General features: G+C 44.4%; 1 protein-coding gene across 3 annotated transcripts in view; it reads right to left on the bottom strand.

Moving 5' to 3' along the window:
* MAP3K12 (mitogen-activated protein kinase kinase kinase 12) overlaps positions 1–27000 on the bottom strand; it is a 305311-nt gene that overhangs the window by 58193 nt on the left and 220118 nt on the right. For all 3 annotated transcript variants that reach the window (XM_086965302.1, XM_086965294.1, XM_086965309.1), the window contains exon 8: positions 4722–4831. In XM_086965302.1, the coding sequence (XP_086821428.1) occupies positions 4722–4831 (110 nt within the window). The remainder of the gene's footprint in view (positions 1–4721; positions 4832–27000) is intronic.

The raw sequence follows: 27000 nt of genomic DNA, 5'->3' as shown, positions 1-27000 counted from the left end.
ACACTGCATTGTAGGAAATTGTGGACAAGAGTGTGATGGGAGGCATGGACATGTACAACCCATTGCAGTATAGAAAGAGGTGAGACGCTGAAGAAGAGAAACACTTACAGGGCAAAATGAGAGAACAGCAAGATGGACTACATCATTACAAGCTGGACTGGAGAAAGAGCACAAGAAAATACACATTCACTCAAAGTGGATAGGAGATACCAACATGTGTGCAATCATTACAAGATTTAGCAAAGGGGAGACATTCAGTGAACAGAAACCACATGCAGGACTATGTAAAGCAAGACACCTTGACTGGCAATAATACTTAGTTTGTCACCTAATCCTATATGTAAAAGATGGGTTGGTATGTTGGTATATTAGGAGTGGGGCGTTTCGCCGCATTCTGATTTGTTTGAGTAGAGCTGTGGTAGTTAACTGTTTTAACATGTGAGAATTGGGAGGAGAGCTGAGCTTCTCTTCTAACACCTGCGGGAGGTTGATTAGGATGTGACCTTATTTCGTCAATGGGACTTGTCAACTAATCTGGTGTCTGGGAAAAGTCAGACATTTGTGACATCTAGTGTCTACCGAGTTTAAATGGGAGCAAGCCTCCCTCTTTGAACATTATGGATAGAGGGTGCTGATGACGTTTTTGGGGCTTGACTTTTCTTCCTGCGTACAGTAGGGAAATGCAGTGCGATGATCTTACTCTCTGTGTTCTGGTGGCGGCCTTGTCTCTTGTACCCAAGAAAGTGGATGGCAAGTGATAGTAACAGTCTACTGAATTTGGGAAGGGCATGGCATTTTCTCCTAACCTAGCATTATACGAGCAGCATTTGTCTACATCCGGGGTCTCCAACCGGTCGATCGCGAGCTACCGGTAGCTCGCCGAGACCCTGTGAGTAGCTCGCACCGAGGGCTGCTCAATTTAGTAGCATGTTAGCGTTATTTGGGCTATTCAGGCTGTTTTCAGTGTCCATTGCCCGCCCTCACTCAAAGCAGCTGCTCTGATTGGCTTGAGCGTAGCTGGGGTGGGGCGGGCCGAAGAGGATGACTTCCTGCTGCAGAGTCTCGTGACCGGGCGCGTTCTCGTGATGTTTACGTGCCTTTTCGTCACTGGCACCGCACTGTCCATTGTGCGGGTGCGGAGCTCAGGCAAGCACGGTAGGGCGGAGCATTGAGGAGCAGTTCGCAGGCCGGGACCCGCGCGTACAAACTTGCACCCGATTTGCTGCAGGTAAAATTTAGTTATACCAGAGTTTAGGACGCCCCCCCCCTCACCCCCCGTAAAAGTAATGTAAGACTAAGAGTGAAGTGACGTCGTACCATGTGCAATGACCCTGCATGGGACCGCTCTCGATTGCCACGTCTGCCCCGTTCCTCTCCTATGTGTGTTGTCATTGTGACTCTACGGCGCACCCCTGGTTTCTCCTTGCTGGTTTTCACATCAAAGTTCTGCTGGGAACCACGCATGCCTTTTTCCTCGTTGCACCGCGCTGTATATCTGCGCAGATCCCCCAAATTGTCCGAGTCATTTTTTACTACAGACTCGACGGTGCAAGTGTCTGAGGTTGGGGTGAAATATATTCCCAGTGAAACAGAAAAATGTGCTAAATGATTAAGTAAACTACAATACTTTTTCCCATATTCACGCCTCCTTTTCTCCCAGCTGTTAACCATGACCACATTTTTGCAAACTCAAGCTTGGACTCGTCCTTTATGATAGCGAGCAATCATTATTAGTATCCCGAGATACTAGACTCGAGGAAACAATGCAGTGGTACTGTACAACAGGTTTGGGGCTCAGATTCCACTCCGTACTCCAGTTCTTATCCGATTATCATTAGGCCTCAATAATGAATATTGGAGCCATTGCCTGACCCGTTGAAGACCGCACCCCTACAGTGCTCACCCCCACAATACCCTTTTGCAAAGCAGAAAATGGAGCTGCACAAGATCTCGCTTGGGTCCAATTGCTTACGATTGGTAATGAATAGTTCACAATAACGGATGGTGGGAGGGCAGGTGGGGTTAAGCAACAACAGAGGGATGCAAGTAAGTAGGAAGGGTGCGCAGGTGGATGACGGGTCGGCAATCAACAACACATGGAGGATGGTTGAAGCAAGCAACAGAGGGCGGGTGGGAACCAGCAACAACGGAGGGCAGGAGGGAGGGGGCAAGCAACACAGGCAACAGAAGGAGTGGGGGAGGGAGTAGCAACACAGGAGTCAGCGTAAGGATGGGGGCAGATTTGGGGAGGGAGACTGCCAGCAGAAGGGGGTCACTGATACAATTGTAAAGGCAAAGAAGAAGCTACCTAGTCCTCCATAAAAATGAGCAGTGGAATGACACACGTAATGTGTCCATGATCTGGAGGAGTGGGTGTGAGGTACAAAAACTGTAAGGGGAAGGAAGACTACAGTGATTGACCAATACCAAGCAAACAAATGAGCGTGGCAGTGAAGCCAACCAATGGTAAGGAGATGTCTAAGAAAGCCCACTAGTAGAAAACAAAAGGTCTTCAAGTCCCAGAGTAGGCATTGTCTAGGTGTGAGTACTAAATACTGAATCAAAAGTGCATTCGTAAAATAAGATTTTGGCCCACCAGCCTTGGCATAGAACCGTGCTTCTTGGTAGGTGGATGTTCATATCACTGACTATTTTGCCCTGGGAGGGGTAGCATGGTGGGGGGTTCTTGCTGAGTAACATTGAGTTGTGCAGGACTTCCTTCACCATGCAGCCCTCTCGCTGCCAGGTGAAGTGCAGCCTTCTACAATCAGTGAATGTCAGTTGACAGGTAACCAGAGTTCCACTCCACATTGGCAAAGGCCACACTGATTCCAGAGTCCAGACAGAGACTCCAACCCTGACACCCCCCCCCCCCCCCAGAAACTGTTCAGTACAGGGCCATCAAGCCACCTAAGGCTGCACCTGCTCTACCTCCACAAACAGCTTGCAGTCCTTTGCTTCGTCACCACTTTGCACTTACTGACCACTGTGCGCTCTTCAGGGACACAGGCAGCTCTGGCTTCCCAGCTCTGGCCTCTCCACAGTGAGGCCATGACTGCTCCATGGTGTCGTGTGGCCACTCGGGGTGTTATATATTGTTTTTATAGGGATGTTTGTGGGACGATTTTATTGGTTGATGGTCTGTGCCAATGCTTGTCTGTGGATTTCCGGCATCTAGTGTGCCGATTTTATTGCCTGGTGGGCTTTTTTGTGTTGTTAATTTTTCAGATAGTACCAACATTGCCTGCTGCAAGCACAAATAGCCTACTGAAGTCTTCCATACCTTGAAAAACACCTCCTACATACAACATGTCTAAGTTTAAAAACTTAGTTTGCCAATGTGGGCCACTTTTTTCAGCTATTTGATTTGCCTGCCCTATATTAACAAAATAACATAACTGAACAGGTCTATTTGTAAAGCGCACGATTACCCGAAGGTGTCCTGGCGCTGAATAACAGATGTTTATTGTTACCCAACTCAATGGTACTAATTTTATTGACCTCAAATGGATGAAAGGCTGAGTGGACCTGCTGGGATTTAAACCTGTGACCATGAGGTCGGACACAGTCCCCTGCAGTGGCTGCTTTAGTGCAGTGAGCCAACAGACCCGGCTTATGGGGCAAATAATTCTAAGTTGGTGCCAGGGCCTCTTTCCGGTCCCAGTCCGAGAAGCATTTGCCTCCGCTTGCACAGCTTGTGCTTTTGTTGTTTCATTGTTGTGGCTTGTGCTTTAGTTGTTTGTCTCACTGTTGTGGCAATCAATGCCCTGCATTTAAATTTCAACATAATATGATGCATTCCTATTCTTACCCTGCACTGGCACACAAACCGCTGCCCCCTAGTGCCAACACAGACACCCCTGTGCCATGGTGCAAGGGTGCCTGTGTTGCACACAGATTTATTTTTACACAGGAAAGGGCACCCATGCTCCACTCATGGAACACCTCGCTGGGGTAGAGTAATGCAGCACATCGATTTACGATGCCTTGCCTCCATATCTATGAGGCCATTAAAGGCCACAATTTGTGTGGCCTCATATATGTTTTACAGTGCACCTTCAACTTATGCATTTCAAGGTGCTGTCATGCAAAGTCTTTTCTTTCAGTGTTATTGTGTTCAAACCACAGTATGGGGCCCGTGGGCTCTGTAGAAATAGGCTTAACGCCAATGAAACTGGGCGGGGGAGGTCACCGGAAAAATGCGCGAGTTGCTTGGGGTTTAGTAGCTCACGACTATTTTCACTGACCAGAAGTAGCTCCCACTACACAAAAGGTTGGAGACCCCTGGTCTACATCCTCCTATACTAGGGTGGGGAGACTTGCGGATCAAGTGTAATGCATTAAAGAGAGATTGGAACTTCCTTCTATGCTGGTCTGATATGAAAACACTTGCATTCACCTCCTCCTCCTCCTCCTGTGCCATTGCTGACGGTTGACGGGGGAGCACACATGGGTAAGATCATCTGCTGGATTTCAAAAGTGTTGGTTACTTCCTCCCGCCCCTGGATGTTTGGTTCTCAAGCGCCACAGATGTCTTCATTTTGGAATGGCTCCTTTTCCCCGGAGTCAGCGGTCTGGGAAGGGATTGGGGGGATACATCTAGCACCTGATGGGGTTAGGAGACTGCTCTCTTTATTCCTCCTTGCCCAGGGAACAGTGAACTATTAGAACAATAAGGGACAATCCTGCTGCATTCTCGAGAGGGCTCTTGATTGCCTCACCTCAGTTCCTCCCGCCGCCGGTTGATCAGCTCTTCCTCCAGGCGGTGAAGGCACGTCCCTTCTGACTTGATCTTCTCAAAGTGCAGTTTCACTTCCTCTCGCCATTCGGCCTAGGTAAGTAAACAACAGGTGGCTTGTTAGAGGAGCTGTATATGGTGATGAGGCAAAAGAATGAGTAACACATCCACATGAGGTAGTGCAGCTAGAAAGCAGCACCTCAAAATGGTTATCCAAGCTGAGAGAATGCCAGACCCTCTGTGTCCTGGGCTAACCTCACTTCTGCCACTGAACATGAACTCAAATAACCTTTGAAAATGCACCTGTCCCGGTGGGTCACTTCTGGGATAAAGTTTGGCAACAAGTTATTGACTGACAAGAAATCACAGCAATACTGGAATGAATGAACAAAGAAGAAATATTGTGAGGTCTTGTATCTCATCACCGCCAGAACCTACTCATGCAAGGAGTGTTTGGAGGGAGGGTACAATGATCATAGGCAAGAAAATGTGGCGAAGTGAAGGAGTATTCTGTGGTATTACATCAGATGACTAGTCACAGGCACATAGAGGGTCATAAGGCATCCACCTGTACTAGCAGGGATCCTATTTCTGTCATATGTGTCAGGTTGCCACTTGACAAGTAAAGCTTGGCCTAATTCTCCATATAAAATATCTTCCTTTCTGCATGCATTTTTAAGAAACCATTTATTTCTTTTTTCCCCTCAAGTGATCTTGATATTAATATTCTTATCGATACTCTTCATTATAGCCATTGAGATCATACATGTGGGACACATAGTTCTGTGATGGACTGATAATGAGCAGTAAATGGATAAAAACCAACAAAATACTTTTTTTAAAATTGCTTTTAATTGTTTTGTGCATACTGTCAATGGTTACGTAGCAACATGTGACAACTCCCACGAGGCAGATGCTGTAATTTAGATTTTTGCACGTAACAGAATATATGACTAATGCATATTTTAAAACGAAATAAAAGCCTGGTGTTCAAGTATTCATCCATTAGCATCACAATATGTTGCATGATTTGCACAGTGTGCGGACTGCAAGCACATTCAAGGGCTTTGAAGAAATTAAGAAAGGAATACGTTAAATGTCTTGACATGCACCATGCACTACAACAGAGGCGTGGTCTGTCTGATGCATGGGAGGAGTCTAATGACAGCACAAATAAACGCTCCAGCCCCAACAGACGCATTAAGCGGTCACAGTGTATAGTATAATGTCGCAAACATTCCAGGAGATATTTGCAGCTCTTCTTCTTATATAATATAGAAAAACAATGGTCCTCAAACCAATCAATCACAATCGCAAAATCAATTTACAATTCTTAATTTTTAGCTAAAAAAAAATTCAAGCTCTTCATCAGGAATAATACTTCAGCATAAGAAGTTTTAACAATGAAACAAGGATGTGCATGAACTAAACTTCATATGAAACACAACGCATTTATTTTCATCAATAGAGTTAAATCATTGTACATTTGTGAGGGTTGCTCCAGAGGGGAACGTGGAAAGAAGGGGGTGCTCGAAAGTAAGTGGGTTGGGGAATTAATCCCAGAGTAAAGAAAAAGTAGAAAAGTTCAGTGCGAGATTGATCAAAAGTATCAATCTTCGTGTCCTATCCCAATACTATTTTACATGGTCTATTTTCATTAATTTGTACTATCACAGATTGTAATAATCTGTGGCACTTAGTAGGGGTGAGCTGGGTGGGTCCAGGTACAAGATTGTATGTTTGTCGGCGTTTCCACTCGACTTGTGGTATGTAGGGCGGTTGAAGCTTTGCCTGCGAGTCTTCCTCAGGACGGGATATGGGGGGATGTTTGGAGACAACCAGTTGTGGTTGATTGCACCTCATCCGCTTGTGCTCGTTGCAGGAATGTAATAGCCGTATCCTGGCTACAAGCCAAAAACAGTCAAATGCCCTTCCAGGGTCAGTCCGATCGGCAACCCAATTGCACAATTTCTGAAGTATGCTGGTGCGTCCTTCTTCTTATACACCCATTGGATATGCCTTGTATTGGTTGCGGTTGCCCTTGATCTCATTCAGAGTTTCTTATATGACCAATGGAGGTGTAGGGCAAGTCAATGTTGTGCCTCCTTCTTTCTCCCTCTCTAGAGCACATTCACACCTTGTAGCGCTGGGAAAAACCTTATGTTCTCTAATTGGACTACGCTAATAAAAGCAATGACATCCCCAATGTCCAATGAATGTGCATTGGCGGAAAGTCAACTGCAGGAATAACTGTTCCTGTTTTGACCTCATATCTTCCTCCTGTTGACCCAATATAACTAGCAGGTTCGTGATTTGCTTAAACACTCTCCATGCATCACAATACTGAGGTCCTCAAAGACAGAAATTTACCATATCAGCTCCACTGCACACCATGCGATCTGAAGATGGGGTGATTTCAACTCTAGGACCCAGGATTTGTACCCGATTGCTCTCTCCCTACATTACATGGTTTGCTCCTTTCTTAAAACTATCTTGTTTCTGAAGTGAGATCAGCAACAAAAGATGGTCTGAATAAGTGGGCAAGGCAAATGTGCTTACTTCCTATGTCTGTTAGGTCAGACCATAATACTGGTTCTCAACCTCCTACAGGAAGGGCTGCATGGCAATGCTAGAAGTATTCCAATGAAAGTTCATTCTTATAAGGCAGAGGTGAGTTTCCTAAAATGACCCTCTCTAGTACACCAGGCACTTGAGGAGCTGCTTGCCCTGATGAAGGAAGTGAGATGGAGGGGGTGGAGCAGGGTGAGGTCCTCCCCAGCAATCCTGGATACCCATTGAATAAGAAAATGGTACCACAGTGGCTGTGAAAATGCTCTTTTACCAGCACTCTGCACTCAGGAGCTCCAATCAACCACTTATTTTGACTCACTCCTTCTCTTCATCGTCCTCTCTTTCTACCTCAGACTCTTTCTATCCTTCATTGATGCCCAAGCACGTCTCCTGCCTCTATGCGTCAGCACATTCAGTCCCTTCGACCTTCACTTCAGACTCGAAGAGCTGCAGCAGAACCCGATCTTGGCTAATGGAGGCTGCGGAAGAAAACTTAATTAATCTAATGGAGCCGCTTGCGCCGGCAGAAGGCCATGGACATCACTTTCTCGTCGCTGCTGTCAATCCTTAACCTACTCCTGCCATCCATCTCTTCCTGCACCTCTTCCTTCCCTCCTCTCTCGCACCAGGCACTGCGCCTTCTCCATTCTGTGACACTCTCTCGGTCTGAGCTCCTTCTTTCTTCTGTCAGTCCTGAACCTGCTCTTCCCTTCCATTTATCTGTGTGCCCTCTGCTTCTTTACACTCCTCCTCTTTTCAGCAGGCACTGCCCCTTCTCTGCCCCATGCCTCTCTTTCGAACTCTTTCTGTTCTTCCTGCCTTCCATCCCTCTTTCATTCTCTCTGACCCGTAGGCCCACACTCCACTTTCATCCTCTCTCTTACTCCTTTCATTGTCCTTTCTTCCTAATTTCTGGCTTCATCATTATCTACGTACTGCCTGTACTCCCCTGTATTTCTCCTAAGACCTGGGACAAACACAGCAAGGGCACACCCGTAAACCAAGACAGGGTTTTGGTGTTACAGTGAACAGTGATATGGAGCTGTACAGATGGGGTTTGACAGGGCACAGGGCACAGGCCCCCCCCCCAGAAAAGGGGACCACTAATTAACATACAGGATGATGTCACAGGGAGTGACTTTATGTTAAGTGACGGCACACCATTATGAATTTTACGGAATGGTTTAATTTTCCAGTTTCTGGCGGTATATGGAAGAATTCACCAGGAAGCATTTTATCTAGGGACCTAGATATAAATTTGCTCATACGTATTATGGACTGCTTTCGTACGTCTTTTATTGTTAGCTCTTAACATTAAAAGTCCACATGCATGTATTATTAGAGGTCAGTGGGTTAAGAATTTACTACAGAGACCTATAGATGATCTGTAGGTTCACACCCTGCCATATTAAGATCATCCTTTCACACATACATTGTAAAGTGAGTTGTGAATTTTTTCAGGGCAGTAAAGCTTTGGTATAACTCAAAGGTAACGACAGGGATGAAGATGAAGGAAGTTAAGTTATTGCCCCAGTTATCTACTGGTAATCTTCATTATCCTTCGTCTACTGGTCCTCGTCACAGTCATTACAACCCACCCACTCTATATACCAGTATTCAGGGGCATGGTATTTGCAGGAAATATTACGGGTAGGCTTAACCTAATAACATCCCAATTGCGTGGGCGAAGTTTCACCATTTTACTTCCTGTTCTTTTTAGGCCGAGCCTGGGCAGCGCATGCGCTGCTCTGCGAGGCATGCTGCATTAGAGTATGAACTTGAAGCTCCGCCCACTCTCCACCCATATTTTCCATTGGCTTGTATCATTGTCCTTTGTAAATGCTGGCTTCTGATTTGTTAATAAGCTTGTTAGTCACTTCTTAGTACCGCCCTGTCTTCATTTTTAACCTCCAAGAGGACTGGCCCTTTTACTTCTGATGTTACACTGTATGTCTTATTTGGTCTGTAAATACTATATACTTTAAAGAGTTTTTCCTACTGCAGGCACGACATGCTTTCCTGCAACATTCAGGGCGCCATGCACACTTTCACTTTCCAAGCAGCCAAGGACCATAGCGCCCGCTTCTTTGAAATGAAATATGTCTTGCATTTACAAGAATTTGAGCTATTTATGTATTAATTATCAAAACAGATAAATAAAAGGCATTGTCATTTACAACGCCAATAGTTTAAACTCACCTCAAAAGCAATGACTAAGATGAGGACAACAGACGTAGGGATAATGAACTGCAAACGTACACAAGATCACCCCAGAATCTTACTTGAAACATGGTGAATATAAGCTGAGTGGTAGTGGGTTTACAAAGTCTGACATGTGGAGGCACTGCTGAGATGTGAACCCACAATCTGTATCTATACGATTCCAAAGATAGGCTCCTCAAAGCAGTGGTAATCACTCTGTAGCAAATACCTAGCATTCATGAAAGCCATGCTGCCTCCAAAAGAATAGCTGTTATTGTGGCAACGTCCTTTGCATGGTTTGGAAAACCCTGTGGCGCACTGTCCTGATTGTGTTTTTCTGGTGCACCTATTTCCTCAACAATCTGAGAACATACTGGCGGTAGTCTACATTTTAAGTTGTCAACTGGCAGAGAAGACAAAGGGTACACCCCATGCCTTCCGCTCATCCCCAGTTATGGTGGCAGTGTCCCCTCATCCCATTATATAATGCAACTTAATATGAAGAATATACAAAACAGGACCAAACCCTATATAGCCATAAGCAGAACCATGGTATCGCAATGAGTCAATGTAGAACAATGGTTCTGTGGGACTATTTTCCAGTGTGATATCTAGTAACACCCTAACATGTGTAAATCACAATTATACATCCATGAAAGGAATTATCAGATACCTTTCATGCGCTAATAAATAATTATATTCTCCCCACTTGATATAATTATAAACAAAATGAAAGTATGCATGATCACTCTGGTCAACCTCAATAGTGTTTTGGATGCGCCCACCCATGAGGTAGTTCCGGTACACGTGATTATGGGACCAGGCTCAGATAACATCCAAACAGTTAGTAAACTGTCCATTGAAAGTGAGCTGGAGCTATACTCCCAAGGCCAGAGGTGAAAGAGATACGCTTGGCAAGAGAGAGAGAGTCTTAAGGATTGCCCTTTTGATCAATCACACTTACAAGGAACAAGGCATGAACTGGATTTGCAAGCTTGTGTTTAAATTGAGCGCCATCCTTATCTGTAAATAAGTGTATCATGTTATCTATATATCTGCACTTTCACTTTTGTTTATCACTATATCAACTGAGGAGAATATAATGAATTACTGCACATTAAAGGTCTAAAAGAATTCATTTCATGAGTCTACCTCTCTTTTTCTTATCCATCATCTCTCTTCCACTACCTTCCTCAAACCTCTTTACACCTTTCTGTACATTTCTACCTCCATCTAACTTAATCTTACCTTAGTCTACCTTGCGCCTTCACCTCACACCTTTCTTTACTTTGTTTCTCTCTTAATCTCTCTACTTTGTTGTTTCTCATCGCTAGGATACCCTCTCGGATTATAGACCGCTCTACAAATCTGAATAACATAACTTTATTCTTTACCCCAATAACTAAATCACAATCCTTCTCTTTGTCTCACTTCTGTACCAACCGCTCTAACTACTTCTTGCTCCATCTTCTACTGCTCTTTCTCTGCCTAGCCTGACTAATTTCCCTCTACTTCACCTCACCTATTTTAACTCACCTCTCTCTCTCTTTAGCTTTCTTTTTGCCAATAACTGTGGCTCCCTATTTCTTATCTCTCCTCTCTCTCTCTTCTACCTAACTCACTTCTCTTTTAATACATCTCGCTCTATCGCACCTTATGCTACCTATCTCCTATAGCCTCATCACTCTCAACCACTCTCTATGCCCATCTCTCTCTAAATCTCTACCCCTCTACCTACTCTCCCTCAGCTCTATTTACCTTTACTGTCACCCCTTCAGGTACCCCACCTCTCTTTATCTCCCTACATTTCTTTATCCCTCTGTCCTGCACTCTCCATCTTAGTTACACTTTATATTTATATCTCTGTTGCTACTTCGATTTAATTCTTTTTTTTTCAACTCTATCTTTTTTCAGGCTACCACAGCTTTCCCTTGTTACCATATGCCGCACCCTACTTTACCCATCTAGAAACTCATTCCTGTCTCTAGTTCCCTTCTCCCATTGCTTCACCACTCTTGCTGTACAGGACTTGTTACCGCTTTTGCCCTTCCCTTGTCTCCTGCCCCCTCTGATTACTATTAATCAGCAGGGCCAGGGGTCACTGTCTAGTCGGAGAAGTGTACACAAAAAACAGGAGAGAAGGGACAAAACCTGGGAATTATATTAAGGGAAAGGATATCAGATTTGATGTGACGGAATGGTGAAAATCTGCAGAGCAGTGATTTGATGTTTCCTGGTGCAGTGAGAACGCCAGTTGTGAGTTGTGGGGTTTTATTTGTGAATAAGAATATTTGGTAAGTAAGGCTATTATTTCAAGCGCTCTATGCATCTATCTCATTTTAATACTATACACTAACCTATTGAATATCCATCAAGTCAACAATACTTTGTCTCTCCTACAAAGGGAGGAACAAGCTGGGTAGACACTGTATTCCACACAAAATCCTATTGTTGCACGACAAAAATTCTAGATACAAGCACAAAAAGAAAGGGTTTTATGATGAATGTTGTTTATTATATAGTGTGGCTGTGCGACCTCACAATGTAATACACTCACGATACTGCCTTGGGTCCAGTCAGGCTCGTTTGTTAAACCTTAACTCAATCCTTGGTAGCTATGGTTTCGAGCAGTCAGGCTTAAACAAAAGAACAAGTGTAATGCATTTAGAAGCACCAAAACAACGAATTAAGTAAGTCATGCAACACAAAATAAATTCGACACCAATTTATATAAAAAAGATCTTGTTTGTATTAATGTTTAGGCACCAGGGGCCTAGTGACATCGATTTTTAAGTAAATCACTGCTTTATACAGAGAATTCCAAAAAGCATTCTTAAGTGGAAAGTTTGGAAACTTTAAAAAAGTTTTAAAAACTGTGTGTGGCAATTACGGACTGCTTTGGGTGACCAACTCAGGCAGGGAGGAGGTCAAAGGGGATAAGTAAGTAGTAGTAGGACAGTTACCTTATCACCAAAGCAGTCTCTACTCCAGTTCCAAGCTCTATGGGTGAACCACCATACACTTTAACGGAGTAGTCCAAATTCAGAAGATACAGGATGCTGAAAATGCTGTATGTTGAGGATACTGTGTCGGAGGGGGGTTCCTGCACCTACTCCTTGATTCACGGTCCAGGTGCGGCAACTTTGGCCACAGGGGACAGCGTCACTCGATATCCCCTTTCGCCTAGCAAAAGTCCAGTTGCAACATGACTACTGGTCACAGCAAAGCCAGTGGCTCCCTTTGGTAAAGTCTAGTGCCCGTATTGGGTGACCAAACTGTACTCTGACAGGTCTCTCAGGCCCAGCAGACTGAGGTGCAACTGTTGAGCCTCAGGACTTGGTCTCCCCGATTACAAATTGGTGGTCAGTGGCAATCAGGCGATGTGGCTACTGGCTAGCCAAGACGAGTTTCTCCATCTTTTGTGGCCCTGGTGCTGTAACAGGAAGTCACCCAAATGACTCTTGGAGCTCACCTCTTCTGTCTGGGGCTCAGGAGCAACTTTTCCATGAGCCAGGTACCACAGGCGAACAGGACACATTACAACGCAAACTTTTACAGCGCATGCCTTTACAACGTAGTTTTTAGAAACTACACTTATAACGCATTCCTTTACAATGCATACCATTACAACGGATACCATTACAATGCATAATCCTTTCAGGGCAACAGTAGAGTAAGTGTTGGATAGTGTAGGGGTAAAACTTACTTATCCCACTCCAGTGAGTGCAACAGTAGGGTAAGTGTTGGATAGTGTAGGGGTAAAAATTACTACTCCCACACCAATGAGTGCAACAGTAGGGTAAGTGTTGGATAGTGTAGGGGTAAACATTACTATTCCCATTCCAGTGAGTGCAACAGTAGGGTAAGTGATGGAGAGTGTATGGGTAAAATTGACTATTTCCCATTACTTACCTTATAATGCGTTGTAATGGCACGCGTTGTAATGGCTGTGTTGCAATGGCATACGATGTAAAGGATGTTGCGTTGTAATGACTGTGCTGTAAAGGTAGTGCGTTGTAATGACTCTATTGTAATGGTTGTTTCCCACCACAGGTACAGTATTCTCTTTGCTAGCCCAAGGATCAGCAGGTGCAGTTCAGCAGTTGGTGCAGTTTCTCTTGCCTGTCCCAGTGGTCAGCAGGGCAGTCCTTCATTGGTCCTCTCTCCAGTCCAGATGTGAACTGAGGTCTGGGTACCAGGGGTGCCATATTTATGCCCAGAGGGTGCACTCAGGGGACGCACTGGTTACTAGCAAATGGGCTTCTATGGCCTTTACCACCTGATAGGCATTTCCTGCAATCTGTGCCATCTAGCTATCCCAAAGTGCCCTATGCTGCCCACTTCCAAGATGGCAGAACCCCTCCTTGGGTTATGGATTTTGGTAGCCCACTCTAGAAGTGTGGCTAAACTTGGACTACACACCCACAGAAAAAACTGTTTGGCAACTGGTCTCCCCTCTCTGTCCCTGATGCCAACCTGTCTACCTGAATAAAAGGGCAGTCCCTCTCCTGTGTATCCACCATCTGCCCCACAAAAGCAGCTTCCCATTTTAAAGCGTGCCTTTTGGGATCACACTCTGTGTTGCTTCCTGCCAGGAAGAGGTAATACCTCTTTCAACTGCAGCCTTCTACAGTTCCCTCTCTTGGAGGTCATTCACACCTCTCCCCAGAAGGGCATTAACTGTCTGGTGGCCAACATCTGCAACTAGCCACTGGAAAACTTGGACAACAGAGTGGCAATTTTGTAAAAGCTGCATTTACTCAAACAATACATTAAATTCAACCTGGGCATCAATTTGGATTTAATGTGATGATTGTTTTGATACCTTGAAGTACCAACTTTAGTAGTCCCATTCAGACATTAGCACAACTGAGTTCTCAGCGTGATACCCTGTACTCCCCAATGGGGCTACTAGCTTTTCCGCAGTAAAAAAAGGAAAAATTCAGGTTTTTACTGTTAAGACATAAAAATAAATGTTTCACTTTTTAATATATATCACTCTTCCTTAGGACTCGACAGGCCTGCTGTAGGAGTGACACATACTATTATTATTAATCATTCAATTTGATATAGCGCACAAATCACCCTATGAGGGGTATCTCGGCACTAGTGCAGTCTCAGGCCTAAAACAAGAGCACCATCAAAACAAAAATGTCTTAAGCATTTTTCTGAAATTGTTATGTTCCGTGCAAAGACGTAGATGAAGATTTAAATAATTCCAGTAAACAGGGGCCAGATAGGAAAAAGCTCTACCTCCACATCTGGGCCAATTGAATAAGAGGTACAGTCAGCATAGCCTCGTCCATAGATCTTAAGTTCCTAGCTGGAGAGTAGCGTCTGAGTTCCTGCTTCAGGTAGCTCAGACCTTTGTCCGCCAAGGTAATGAGTGTCAGACAGCAAATTTATTTTGAAGATGCTTCTTTGCCTTACTGGCAACAAGTGTGGTAATTTCGGCAGTGGTGTAGAATCAGTGCCCTAAGGGAGGTTACAGACCAGCCTAGCTGCTGTATTTTGTACCACTTGCAGAGCATTGCAATATTTCCAAACCTCTAGTCACAGTAGGACAGGTGTGAGTTAACATTTTCACAGCTCCACACTGGTCTTGGCAAACAGAAAACTTCTGGTATATCTGTTTTACTTTGGACTCGAAGTCCGAGAGGGAATCAAACCATTCTTGTGAGCCACGAGTAGGTGGAGCACAGGTGTGGGGATTAGTAATATCATTATGAGCTTTAAAAAGCACTGTTTGTGAATTTCCTGCTTGTTCTATTTGCTTAGCGATGTGCAACTTTAGTGATACAAAATATTGTGATTATATTTAGAAATGGCCGCTTTATAAGTTTCTTTATCGGTTTGAGTTTTTGTGTGCCGCCATCGTCTCCCTAATTTTGCTTTGGCTCAGTTGTGTAACAAGGAGTACAGGATCTTTTTCTGGCTGGAGTGCTGATTTTGAGCATAGCAATACTTTTGAAAGCTATCATTATGGACTTACTGTAATCTTTTATATATTAAAAAGGGAGGCATGGGCTGTGCCATTAGTTTAAATGTCAAGTTAGCAGTTTAAAACTGCACTGCCAGTCTGCAGTGGCAGGTTGGGAGACATGTTTTCACACTGTCCTATTGAGGGTGACACAGTAGGTGCTGCAACCCTGGTACTTACTTATGCCTACTCCACCTCCTTGGGCATAGGCCATCAACCAGGACTCTCCAGCCACCTCTGTCCTGGGTTTTTCTTTTAATCTGATTCCATCTCCTTGCAGTCCGCCTTGGGCCCTGCGTCAGGTGTTTCTTGTCCTTCTTTTTTTCCTTTGAGGGCTTGACTGGTGGTGTTTGATGCAGGTTTGCAGAGAGTGACACCTACCCAGCCCCAGTGTCTTTTTATGATTTCTTCATAAGCAGGGATTAGGAAAGTCTGCTACCACAGGTCATTGTTGCTGATGGTGTTTGGCCAGCAGATTTGAAGAATTTTCCGCAGGCAGATGTTGGTGAAGATCTGGAATTTGTTGAGGGTGGTCACTGTTGTCCTCCAAGTTTCTGCTCCATACAGATGGACCGATTTTACGTTGGTGTTAAAAAGCATGATGCACAGAAATTGAGGGAATACTCAGTCACTCTAATTAAAAGGTTTCAAGTGCTGCAAAAACTAGAGGACGACCGAGACCCATTAGAAAGTCAGAGGGAGAAGATCAAAGAAATACTGGCATCAATCTGCCAGGAGGTACGAGATCCCAAGAAACACCAGCATAAAGAAAGAATGTATCTCCACAGAAACACTCCACAAAATTCAAGAGCGAAAGGAAAAGAAATCTGTAATCAACACCACCGCACAAGAGCAGAAAATCAAAGACTCAAGGAGAATACACCAAAACCAACAAGGAAGCAAAGAGGAGCTTAATAGCAGACAAACAAAGATTCATCAACGGTCTTGCTGCAGAAGCTCAGGAAGCAGCAAGCCATGTAAACTTGGAAGAACTTGATAGCATAACAAGAAAACTCTCCAACAGATACAGCAGACCAAAAAGACCTGTTAAAGACAAACCTGGGAAGACAAACATGGGTTAATGAAGGCCAACAACGAAGATGGGTGGATCACTTTGAAGGACTGCTGAATTAGCATGTGCCGCAGTATCCACCAGCCATACAGCTAGCTGGCAAGGACTTGCCAATCGACAGTAGCAGACCAACCAAGGAAGAAATAAGTCAAGCCATCAAACATATGAGAAATGGAAGGCAACAGGATCTGACAACAATCCTGCAAAGGCACTGAAAGCAGACAATGAAACATTAGTAGACATGTTCTACTCCATGTTTGGAAGGATGGAAATGGTGTTGTCAGACTGGAAGGAGGAAGAACTCATCGAGATCCCCAAGTAAGGGGACCTGAGTAACTGCGTAAACTACAGAGAGAAAACTCTTCTATAAACCCCAGGCAAAGTGTTCAACAGAGTCACCAGGAACAGAATGAAGGAACAAGTTGACGCTCAGTTGTAGGATCAGCAAACTGGCTTCCGCAAAGATAGGTCCTGTACACACCAGATTGAAACACTGCACATAATCATTGAGCAGTCAATGGAATGGAATTCACCCTCTGTGTCAACATCATGGACTATAAGAAGGCATTTGACAGCGTGGACAGAGACACTTTGGAAACCCCTCCACCATTACAGTGTGCCAGATAAACTCATAAGAATCATCAGGATTTCTTATGAGGGAATAACCTGCAAAATAGTCCATGGAGGAAAACTCACTGAAGCCTTACAAGTGGGGGCCGGAGTCTGCCAGGTTGCTTGTTCTCGCTTTTTCTCTCCCTGCTGGCTATAGACTGGATCATGAATACATTCAAAGCAATTTGAAGAAATGGGATCCAGTGTACACTTTGGGTGCAGCTCAAGACCTGAACTGGGGAGACGACCTGCCCTTACTCTCCCATAACCATATACAGATGCAAGAGAAGGTCGACAAGGTGGCAGCCACATCAGTACAACTTGGCCTCAATATTAACAGGAGAAAACCCAAGATCATGAAGGCTAACAAGGCCAGCCCAACTGTAGTCACTCTTGTAGGCAATGAATTGGAAGAGGTTGAGGCCTTCACCTATCTGGGCAGTGTCATAGACAAGCAGGGCAGTACAGGCACAAATGTCAAGGCAAGAATCGGCAAAGCAAGGGATGCCTTCATTCAGCTAAAGAAATCTGGAGCTCCAAAGATCTAAAGCTACAAAACAAGATCAGGCTGCAGCCCTGGTGGGACACATTAACTTACAGGCCCTGGGTACCATAAACTGGGGACTTATAAGTAAGTAAAGTGGCACCAGTTGGGTTTAAGCCAATCAAACATATACTTTTAAGGGTCAGAGTACTGGCACTGAGGTCTAGTTAGCAAGCCTCAGTACACTCTCAGAGTCAAAAAACAGCAGCTTCAGTACAGAATTTTGGGGGTTATCATGCTAAAAGAGTCATTTCCTTAAAGGTTTTATCAAAGTGTGTACACGCTTTCTTTTAGTACTATTTGACTGGTGGACACCAACAAGCTTAAGCATTCATCTGTTTTTATGTGTCTCTCTTCTGATAGTTTGGCATAAATTCAATACTGTTTAGCATCATGAAGGCTTGACTTAGCTGAAAATGGGTGATATATTTAAAGGTGTTTTAAATAGGAGGCCCTATAATTAGCACAAGGTGAGCCACTGAAATCTAGAACCAGGAAGGAACCAGATGCCTGCTCTGGCTCAGCTTGAGGTCCTCTGGGAACCATGCAATGAAAACGAGCTGAGCTTTCACAGGAGGCTATGTAGCCTAGTGTCATGAGCTGCCGACCACCAGAGATGGAGAACCAGGTTTGAATCCCACCCTTGGCTCTGCATCCTGTGAAGGAAAGCTCATTGTGCCAAATAAAATGATTAACGTGAAGTGTGTTTATTGTAAAGTGCTCCTATGTCCAGAGGAAAAGTTCGCACTATGTAAAATTCACACAAAATGTGGATTCTACAGTCACCAAACTCTAATCTCCTCCAAGGATTAAGAATAAAGCATTATCATTTGATGCCAGAAAGAGATACCCCATCTAGTGGCAGAACAGCACAGTGTGAAAGTGGAAAATCTGGGATCAATCCTAGCTTCCGTGTTTGACCAAACAGTCTGACCATAGGCAAATACTTTATTTCACTGAGAATCCTTTTTGTTCATTATCATATATGAGAGCACCTTCAAATGCATGACTACAGGAGGTGTGCCATACTAAAACCTCTCTTGTGCTTTATTTAATAGCTTATTATTTTGCTTAAATCGAAATGTAGGCCACATATAGGGTACAAATGACAACTGACATGTCTCTTAGTTCACTTATAGCATTGTCATGAGGGCAGGGTAGGATAGTTTCTCAGTTATGTTTAAATACCCTCACTTTTAATAAATAATTTCTAATGCAGAGATATACTCTGATGTACTAAGGTGACACTCCTACACCTTAAGGAAGTACACTTTTTTCAATGTTTAAGATCACTTATGATATTCATGAATGTCATTTATGGGTCACCAGAGGTCGCAGCTATAACCTCGGTTTTGCCCCTTGCGAACCTGCTACTGCCTTTACGACACCTTACTTCAGAGGTTGCAAAAGCAGTGCCAAGAACAGAATATAAACAGTGTTCTTATACTTACTGCAGAAGCTGTTGGGGGCTGTACCAGTAAACTTTCGGACACAATTTTAGTACTGCAACTCACACTCATATCATTAAATAAAATATTAAACAAGTAAAAAAACATATTTCTGAACAGGTTGTTGGTATGTTTTATTACAGCTATACAAAAAATGATATGTTGTAACAAAATATTTCTCTCTGTGCTTCTTCTGTTCTAGTGTGCTACAGCTGATCACAATTTAAAATGTATTAACATTGAGGTATTATTTAAGCTAGTAGTACAGTTCACATTTAATTTAGGAGGCAGATTCATTAAAAACAGGTAATAAAACTATACCATGATTTTTAAATCTACGACCAAGTGTACTTTTTGGAATTCACAAATTCAGATTGGAATCTGCACAGAAAGCTGTACCTGGAGCGTGGTTTCCTTTCATTCCTTGAGAAATCATGGAACCCATTCCCACTGTAGAGAGGGCTCCATGGTAGAGAACTCTTCAGAGGTGGAATGGATTCCCCTGCAAATACTATTTTTTATTTTATTTATTTATCCTATGCCGAGAAAAGAATGTGTTACTTACCCTATATGCTTCTGTTTGTGGCATGTAGTGCTGTAGATTCACATGCTATGCATACTCCTGCCATCTAGTGTTGGGCTCAGATATGTACAATGGGTTTTTGTTTGAAGACTGTCTTTCGAGCCATGAGGTGTGGTGTCTCCTCCCTTCAGCAGGATTGCGCATGAGCATCGGCTCCATCTTCAGACTGTTTTTCCCCTCCAGCAGGTACAGGATAAAGAGTAAAGCGAAAAGTAGAGACGTCCATGTAATAGGAATATAGTAGGGGTGTTATCTGTAACAACCAAGGGCTTCCGTCGAGGTGGGTGGCATATGTGAATCTACAGCACTACATGCCACAATGAGATGTATACAGAGTTAGTAATATAACCCGTTCATGGCATGAAGAGCTTTTGATACACGTGCTATGCATAGACTAGAAAGTAGTTTCCTCTGTAAGGTTGTGCTTAGCCAATGGGATGTTGCAGAACATTGGAAAAAAGGACGTAGAACAGCTTGCCCTACTTAGGCTTGCTGTTTTGCTAGAATGTCCACAGAGTAGTGTTAAGTAAAAGTGTGTGGTGAAGTGTGGACCAAGTAGGAGCTTACAAATGTCCGCAAGTGGAATGTTCCCTAAAAAAGTCATAGTGGCTGAATTTTTCCTAGTAGAATGTGGGCCATGTAGGTGTTATAAGCTGTCTTTTGGCTTTGACATAGCATGTTTGTAAGCCACTTTCCAGGACAGAAATTGCAAAGGACAAGAATTAAGGGTTTTGAAAGGTGGCCAATTAATCTTGTGAGAACTATATTATTATTCCAGGATGGGACTGGAGAAAGTCTGGGAGGGATGACTTTTTTTAGTCCCTCCATGAATGCTTTAATTACAGGGAGTGAGGAGTGCTCCCTGTTTTGTAGATATGCTGCTACTGGATCTGAATGCAAGCGAATTGATGTGTAAGCTTGGTCTAAGCATTGCAAAGGGAAAAGATAACAGACAATGTTTTGCACCTGTGGTATTAGGGGAATGATGTGTTTGGGAATGCAGTAATGTACAAATCCTTTTCTACTTTTCTGAATAACAAGCTCTAGTGGTGGGGTGTCGAGCTTCCCTGAGGATATTGATATACTAAGGGGGTAAATTCTGATACCCAAACAATAGGAATTCAGGAGCCAAATCGGTAGTTTGAGTTGCTTTATATTGGGATGCCTTAAAGTTTCCTGGTGTGCTTGAGAAAGTCCAGCCTGTAGGGGAGCTTCTGATGAGGGTAGTAGAGAGAGCTCCAGGAGGGTTGTGAACTAGGGCTGTCTTGCCCATGTGGGAGCCATCAGAATCATGATGAGGAAAGTTTGCCATAGTTTCCTGACCACATAAAGAAGTAGTGGGAGAAGTGGAAAAGTGTAGGCAAATATCCCTGACCAATTCATCCATAGCGCATTTCCTTTGGACTGTGGGAATCTGGTGGTGAAGTTTGAGCATTTTGCGTTTTTGTCGGTTGCAAACAGTTCTATGTTGGGGAACCCCAAAGTTGGAAGAAAGGAAGTAGAACTTGGGGGTGGAGTTCCCACTCATGGACTTGTTGATGCATCCTGCTGATTAGGTCTGCAACGCCGTAGTCTGCTCCTAGTATATACTCTGCCAAAGGAATACTTTGTGGTAAACTGCCCATCACAAATGCTGAGTGCGTGCCCCCGTTTCAGAAGATAGTCAATTGCAGTCATGTTGTCTGTTTTGATTAGGACTGTTTTCTGATGAATGTGACAGAAAAAAGTGTTGAGTGCAAACTGAATTGCTGACAACTCCAGGTAGTTTATGTGGAATATTTGCTACAGGGGAGTCCACAACCCTTGAACACTTATATGTGCTGTGCAATCTGAGGTAGGGATCACCTGCGGAATCGGGTCCAGAAAAGGCCTGCCCAGCTGTACATTTTTGGTATTCTACCACTTCAGCAAGTGATTCGTGCTGGTCTTTAACAAAACTAGATCCTCCCATGCTTCAGGTGGTTCCCCGTCAGCACCAGGAAAACGAGTGACGCAGGCCCTCATCACCAGCCGACTAGACTACAGCAACGCACTCTATGCTGGCACCACCATCAAACTCATGCAAAGACTCCAGACAATACAGAACGCAGCGGCCAGACTGATCCTAAGAGGATACACATCATCCAGCACCTGAAGGGCCTCCACTGGCTCCCCGTCCAGTAGAGATTCTATTTCAAGAGATTCCATTTCAAGATTCTGGCCCACACCTACAAAATCCCTACATGACCAAGGATTCCACTATATGAACCATTACCTGCATTTCCAACTACCCACCAGGAATCTCTGCTTCATACACCTTGCCACTACACAGATACCATGTATCTGCTGCTGCCGCTCCAGAGGACGCTCCTTCTCCCACCTTGTCGCCAAAGCCTGGAACCCCCTCCCCTTCACATCTGACTCACTTCAGGAAGGGACTCAAGACCTGGCTTTTCGACTAATATTTGCAGCACAGTGCCTGGATACCCTCTAGGGTGCTAAGCAGCGCTCTACAAGTACTACTTGGTTGATTGATTCCATTGACCCTCCACTTGCGATCACTGCTATGCCAAGCACTCTTGAAGTGGGTGCATGTGAAGCCTGGCACGTGGAACAATGGTGATACAGGATGCCATCATTCCTAGCAGGCGCATGACTGTGCAAACTGTTATTTGACTATTTCGCTGTAGAAGAGATAACAGAGCTTCAAAACTATGAATTTGAACGGGACTGTGATAAGCTTTTCCTGTCACTGAATTTAGTATTGCCCCTAGAAAGGGCTGGATTTCCAACGGTTGCACATGGGATTCGGCCAAATTGATGGTGAACCCCAAATTGTGGAGTAAGTCCACAGTTTTCTGGGTGTGGGCAAGACAGTGTTATTTGCTGGAGCCCTTTATCAGCCAATTATCCAGATATGAGAAGACATGAATGCTGCTCCTTCTCAAGTGAGCTGCAACCACTGTCAAACATTTTGTGAACACCCTGGGTGCTGTGGTGACCCCGAAGGGTAGAAATTTGAATTGATAATCATGGCCACTTTCTACGAACTTGAGGTAACCCTGATGTGCTGGGTGTACTGGTATGTGGAACTAGGCATCTTTTAAATCCATGACGGTCATGAAGTTGTCTTGTGTTAGGAGCGGTATCACATCTTGAAGCATGACCATATGATAATGCCCGGACTTGATGTATTTGTTGAGAGGCCACAAGTCGAGTATGTTGCAATCAATAAAGGGTTCTGGCCCTTAATCAGTAAGGCTAGGCCAATATAATCCAATACCACAAGAATGTCAATACTGATATAATTCAATATATTAATTCAGACAATCACACGTGACACTCATAGTGATTGAAAAAATCTTTTTGGTTAGTCAATATTTTATTTTTATATTCAATTAAATTTTTTTCCCAAATATATTCATTGATAAATCATTACAAAAATATTTTCAACAATAGACAGACCATAGAAAGACAAAACAATATTTACAATTTCACAACAGCACAATCATTTACTCTACACATTATACTACATACACCTAATTTGAGCTTGCTCAAATTCCCTCAAAACTCACTCGAGAGGCCCCTACAAATGTTGCCACACAGCTTCGACAAAGCACGTCCGAACCGGGAGGAGTCCCTACACCTTGTGACTTGAAAGGCTTTCTTTGAACAAAAACAAGTTGTACACATCTTAGTCCAACACTAGATGACAGGAGTATGCATAGCAATTGCGGACATTTGTAAGGCTCCTACTTGGTCCACAACACACACTTTTACTTAACACTACTGTGTGGACGTTCTAGCAAAACAACAAGCCCGAGTAGGGCAAGCTGTTCTACATCCACTTTTTCCAGTGTTCTGCAACATCCCTTGGCTAACCATAACCTTACAGAGGAAATTACGTTCTAGTCTATGCAAAGCATGTGCCTCTACGGCTACAAGTGCTACAAACACATTGTTCCCTATAGAGAAACCTGTTCCCCTACACCCTCATGAAATTTGGCAGTGATTCATTCCATTCCGACCCATGTAAATGGATATAGGCCAGAAGTAAAATTATGACTTTTTCCAGGCTGGAAAGGGAAATGACAGGGGTTAGTGAATGCTCACAAACTAGTTTGTGGGAGGTAACAAACTTCCAAGGCAAACCACATCTTGGAATGCCAAGAAACGCTATCTTATTTCACCCCAAATGGGATTTACGGGTGCAGAATTCCTGACAGGAATAAGTGAGGTAAATTTATTCGGAAATGTATGTTTACAAATGAATTTACCTACTTGAATAGGTCCAATGGTTCATATCAATTCGTATAGGTGGTAGTAAGTACTAATGTGGCAGATTTACAAGCCCCTTGCGCCCCTTTTATGCTGCCGTTGCGTCACTTTTGTGACGCAGCGGCGGCGCAAAGCCATAATTTAGGTCCCAAGTGTTGTTCTGTTGTTTGTGGTCTGGAAGCCGCCTCTTCAAATAAACAAACAATTTTTCACTAACGGCAAAGCTAAATGGGTTTATTCCATTGGCTTGGCATGTCAGCACCTTAATCAAAATACTGATGTCGAAAATTTAGCTGCATCTGTGTTTTGTTAATTTATTATTCATGCAGTTTTTATGGAACTTTAGCGGTGTCCATTATTGAAATGTTGTCTGGGTATAAGTCGCATGACGTCACTTCCTGGTGAGACTTAGGGTAAAGGTTGTGATATCCCTTTCAGTGAAGTCATATAGGGCAAAAGGTGCGCGAAGTCACTTTTGGTACCCCTAACATTTTGATGACGCAATCTTCACGATCATATATGCTAACATGAGGTTTGCTTTATAATTTACATGACAAATATTTTCAGGTCTCAGCTCGTGCTCTAGCTCAGCTCTCCTTATTAATGAATTGGTTCGCCCATCTATACCCTAAATATATCTTGCCTGGACCACCACCATTCGTTAAGACAGGACTGTCGGAGGTGGCTGCAGCCGGAGTGAAATGCGTTGCTAACACTAGGTGGCAGTGTGGTCAGCGATGTGGGAGGAGGCCTGGTTCGCTAGGCGCCACTGATCGGAATCACACCATGCTTTTCCCGGCTGTCTTGCCACTGTCGTCACGGTGACGGCGCTTGCGCGTCTCCCACGGACGCTGTGTTTACTGACAGACCGCCGCAGTGGATTGGCTGAGGCTTCCCGACGCACTCCCCCTCGGTCGTCCCGCTCGTCAGAGCGCGAGGCGTCCCCTGGTGATGCACTGATGGGAACAGCCGCGAGTCTCCCTCCGTTTACCGATCCCTGTGTCGGGGACGACGGTTTTATCGGGGCTTTGTCTAAAAACCTCACCGGCAGGCTGCTGGGGACAGGAAAGAGGGCACTTTTTTGTTCTCTTGTAACGTATCGTTTGCTACCGCTTGTATTTTGTTTGCTCTTGATCCATGCACAATTGTCACTATAGCCTCATGTAACGTAACGTTTGCTTTTGGAACATGTTCACTTGTAATTTCTCCTCATGTTTCACTACTGTTCCTATTGTGAAGCGCTCTGACACCTTCGGGTAAAGTCCACGCTATATAAAAACGCATAAAATAAATAAAAATAAAAACGTAGAACGCCCTATTTGAGGTGCTTCTCTCCAAGAGGGCAGTCTGACTCCCATAGGGGCAATCCTATAGAATTTGGGATCGAACTGTAAGCGCATCCGTCACCGAACCTCATTCGAAGTTATTTAACGCACTGCTCCTCGGGAAGACGTCCATCTCCGGCCCAGTAAACCTTTATGAATGATCTTCGCAGCGTTATGAAAGCCCTTCACGTCTGAAAGACGCCCATCGTCCGACCTTCACGCTTATATTAATGCCTGGCTCATAAGATATAGGTTTCATCACCTATCTCACACACTCTAGAATGCCAGGCTCGTCGGATAGACGTCCATCTCCTGTCCCTCACACCAGGCCCATTCTATAGAGGCTCAAGCTATGAAAGCCACGTTTTTCAGATAGATGCCCATCGTTTATCTCCTGTCCCTCGGTTTCCTGAATTCCCTTCCACTTTCGATGCTACCAATATGGTAGCCGGTCCTCCTCTCTCCTGCACCACAGTGTCTCCCTTATTGCATATCCAGCGCATCTTCCCGCTTGCACCACTTGTGTCTTTCCAGCTGCGCAATCAACACGTATGTCTTCCATTACATCACCACGCATCTCTCCTGCTACACCACAATTATTCCTCTACTACACCCCCACCATGTTCCTTTCTACTATACATGCATAGAGAACAATTGATGGACAGAATGTTGAATAATGTCAAGCATTCACCCCAGTACAGAGATCTACGCCGAAATCAATCATTTTTTTGCTCCCCATGCCATTCCAGTTTAAACCCAGCCATATGCAAATTAGTCTTGACCCTGCTCTCCATGAGAACAGTCCAGCCGAACTGCCAGTCCAGGTCCTGCCTGGACCAGAAACAAACATCCTAGCACCAGTTTTGGGGTTCATCACCCCTCATCAGCCAATCTAGCTTGACACCAGTGGCATGGAGAGCATGGCTGATGAGGGGTGTTACCCCGAAACCAGTCCCAGGATGCTTGTTTTCGGGCCAGGGAAGACCTGGCTTGGCAGTTCGGGCTGGACTGTTCCCATGCGGAGCAGGGTCAAGACTGATTTGCATATGGCTGGGTCCACGCTGAGGTGGCGTGGTGAGCAAAAGAATGATGGATTAAACCAAGGATCTTTGTGACTGGGGGTGAATGTTTGCATAGTTCAGCATTCCGTCCATTATTTGTTCCTTTTGCTCTTCTGCTTCACAACCACAGGTCTCAACATCTACACCGTAGGCAAGGGTATCCTCAGAGACACCACTAATGTGCATTTCTTCTGCTACGCCACCACTATGTGTTGCTCCAGCTACACCACCACCATCTTAGGAATCACCCCAGCTACACCACCACACGTCTCTCCAGTGACACCTGTGTCCTCCCTGCTAAAGGACCAGCATGTGTCTCCCTTGCTATACCATCAGCGTATGTCTTTCCAGAAACATCTGTGCCCCTTTTCTAAACCACCATGTGTCCCCGCTACACCACTAGCATGTCTCTCCAGCGACACTACCTGTCTCCCCTGCTAAACAATTAGCATGCATCTCTCCTGCTACTTCACCAGCATGTTTCCACTGCTACACCAACAGCAAGTGTCTCCCCGCTACTACAAAACCATCTGTCTCGCCTGCTGCAACAGTGTCCTCTACTCTACCACCACTATGTGTCTCCAGCTACACCACTACCATGTGTCTT

The sequence above is a fragment of the Lissotriton vulgaris genome, chromosome 1_1 (genome assembly GCF_964263255.1).
Source record: "Lissotriton vulgaris chromosome 1_1, aLisVul1.2, whole genome shotgun sequence".
NCBI classification, from domain to species: Eukaryota; Metazoa; Chordata; class Amphibia; order Caudata; family Salamandridae; genus Lissotriton; species Lissotriton vulgaris.
Note: the sequence above shows the minus strand (reverse complement) of the source record. Positions and strands in the feature narration are given on the sequence as shown.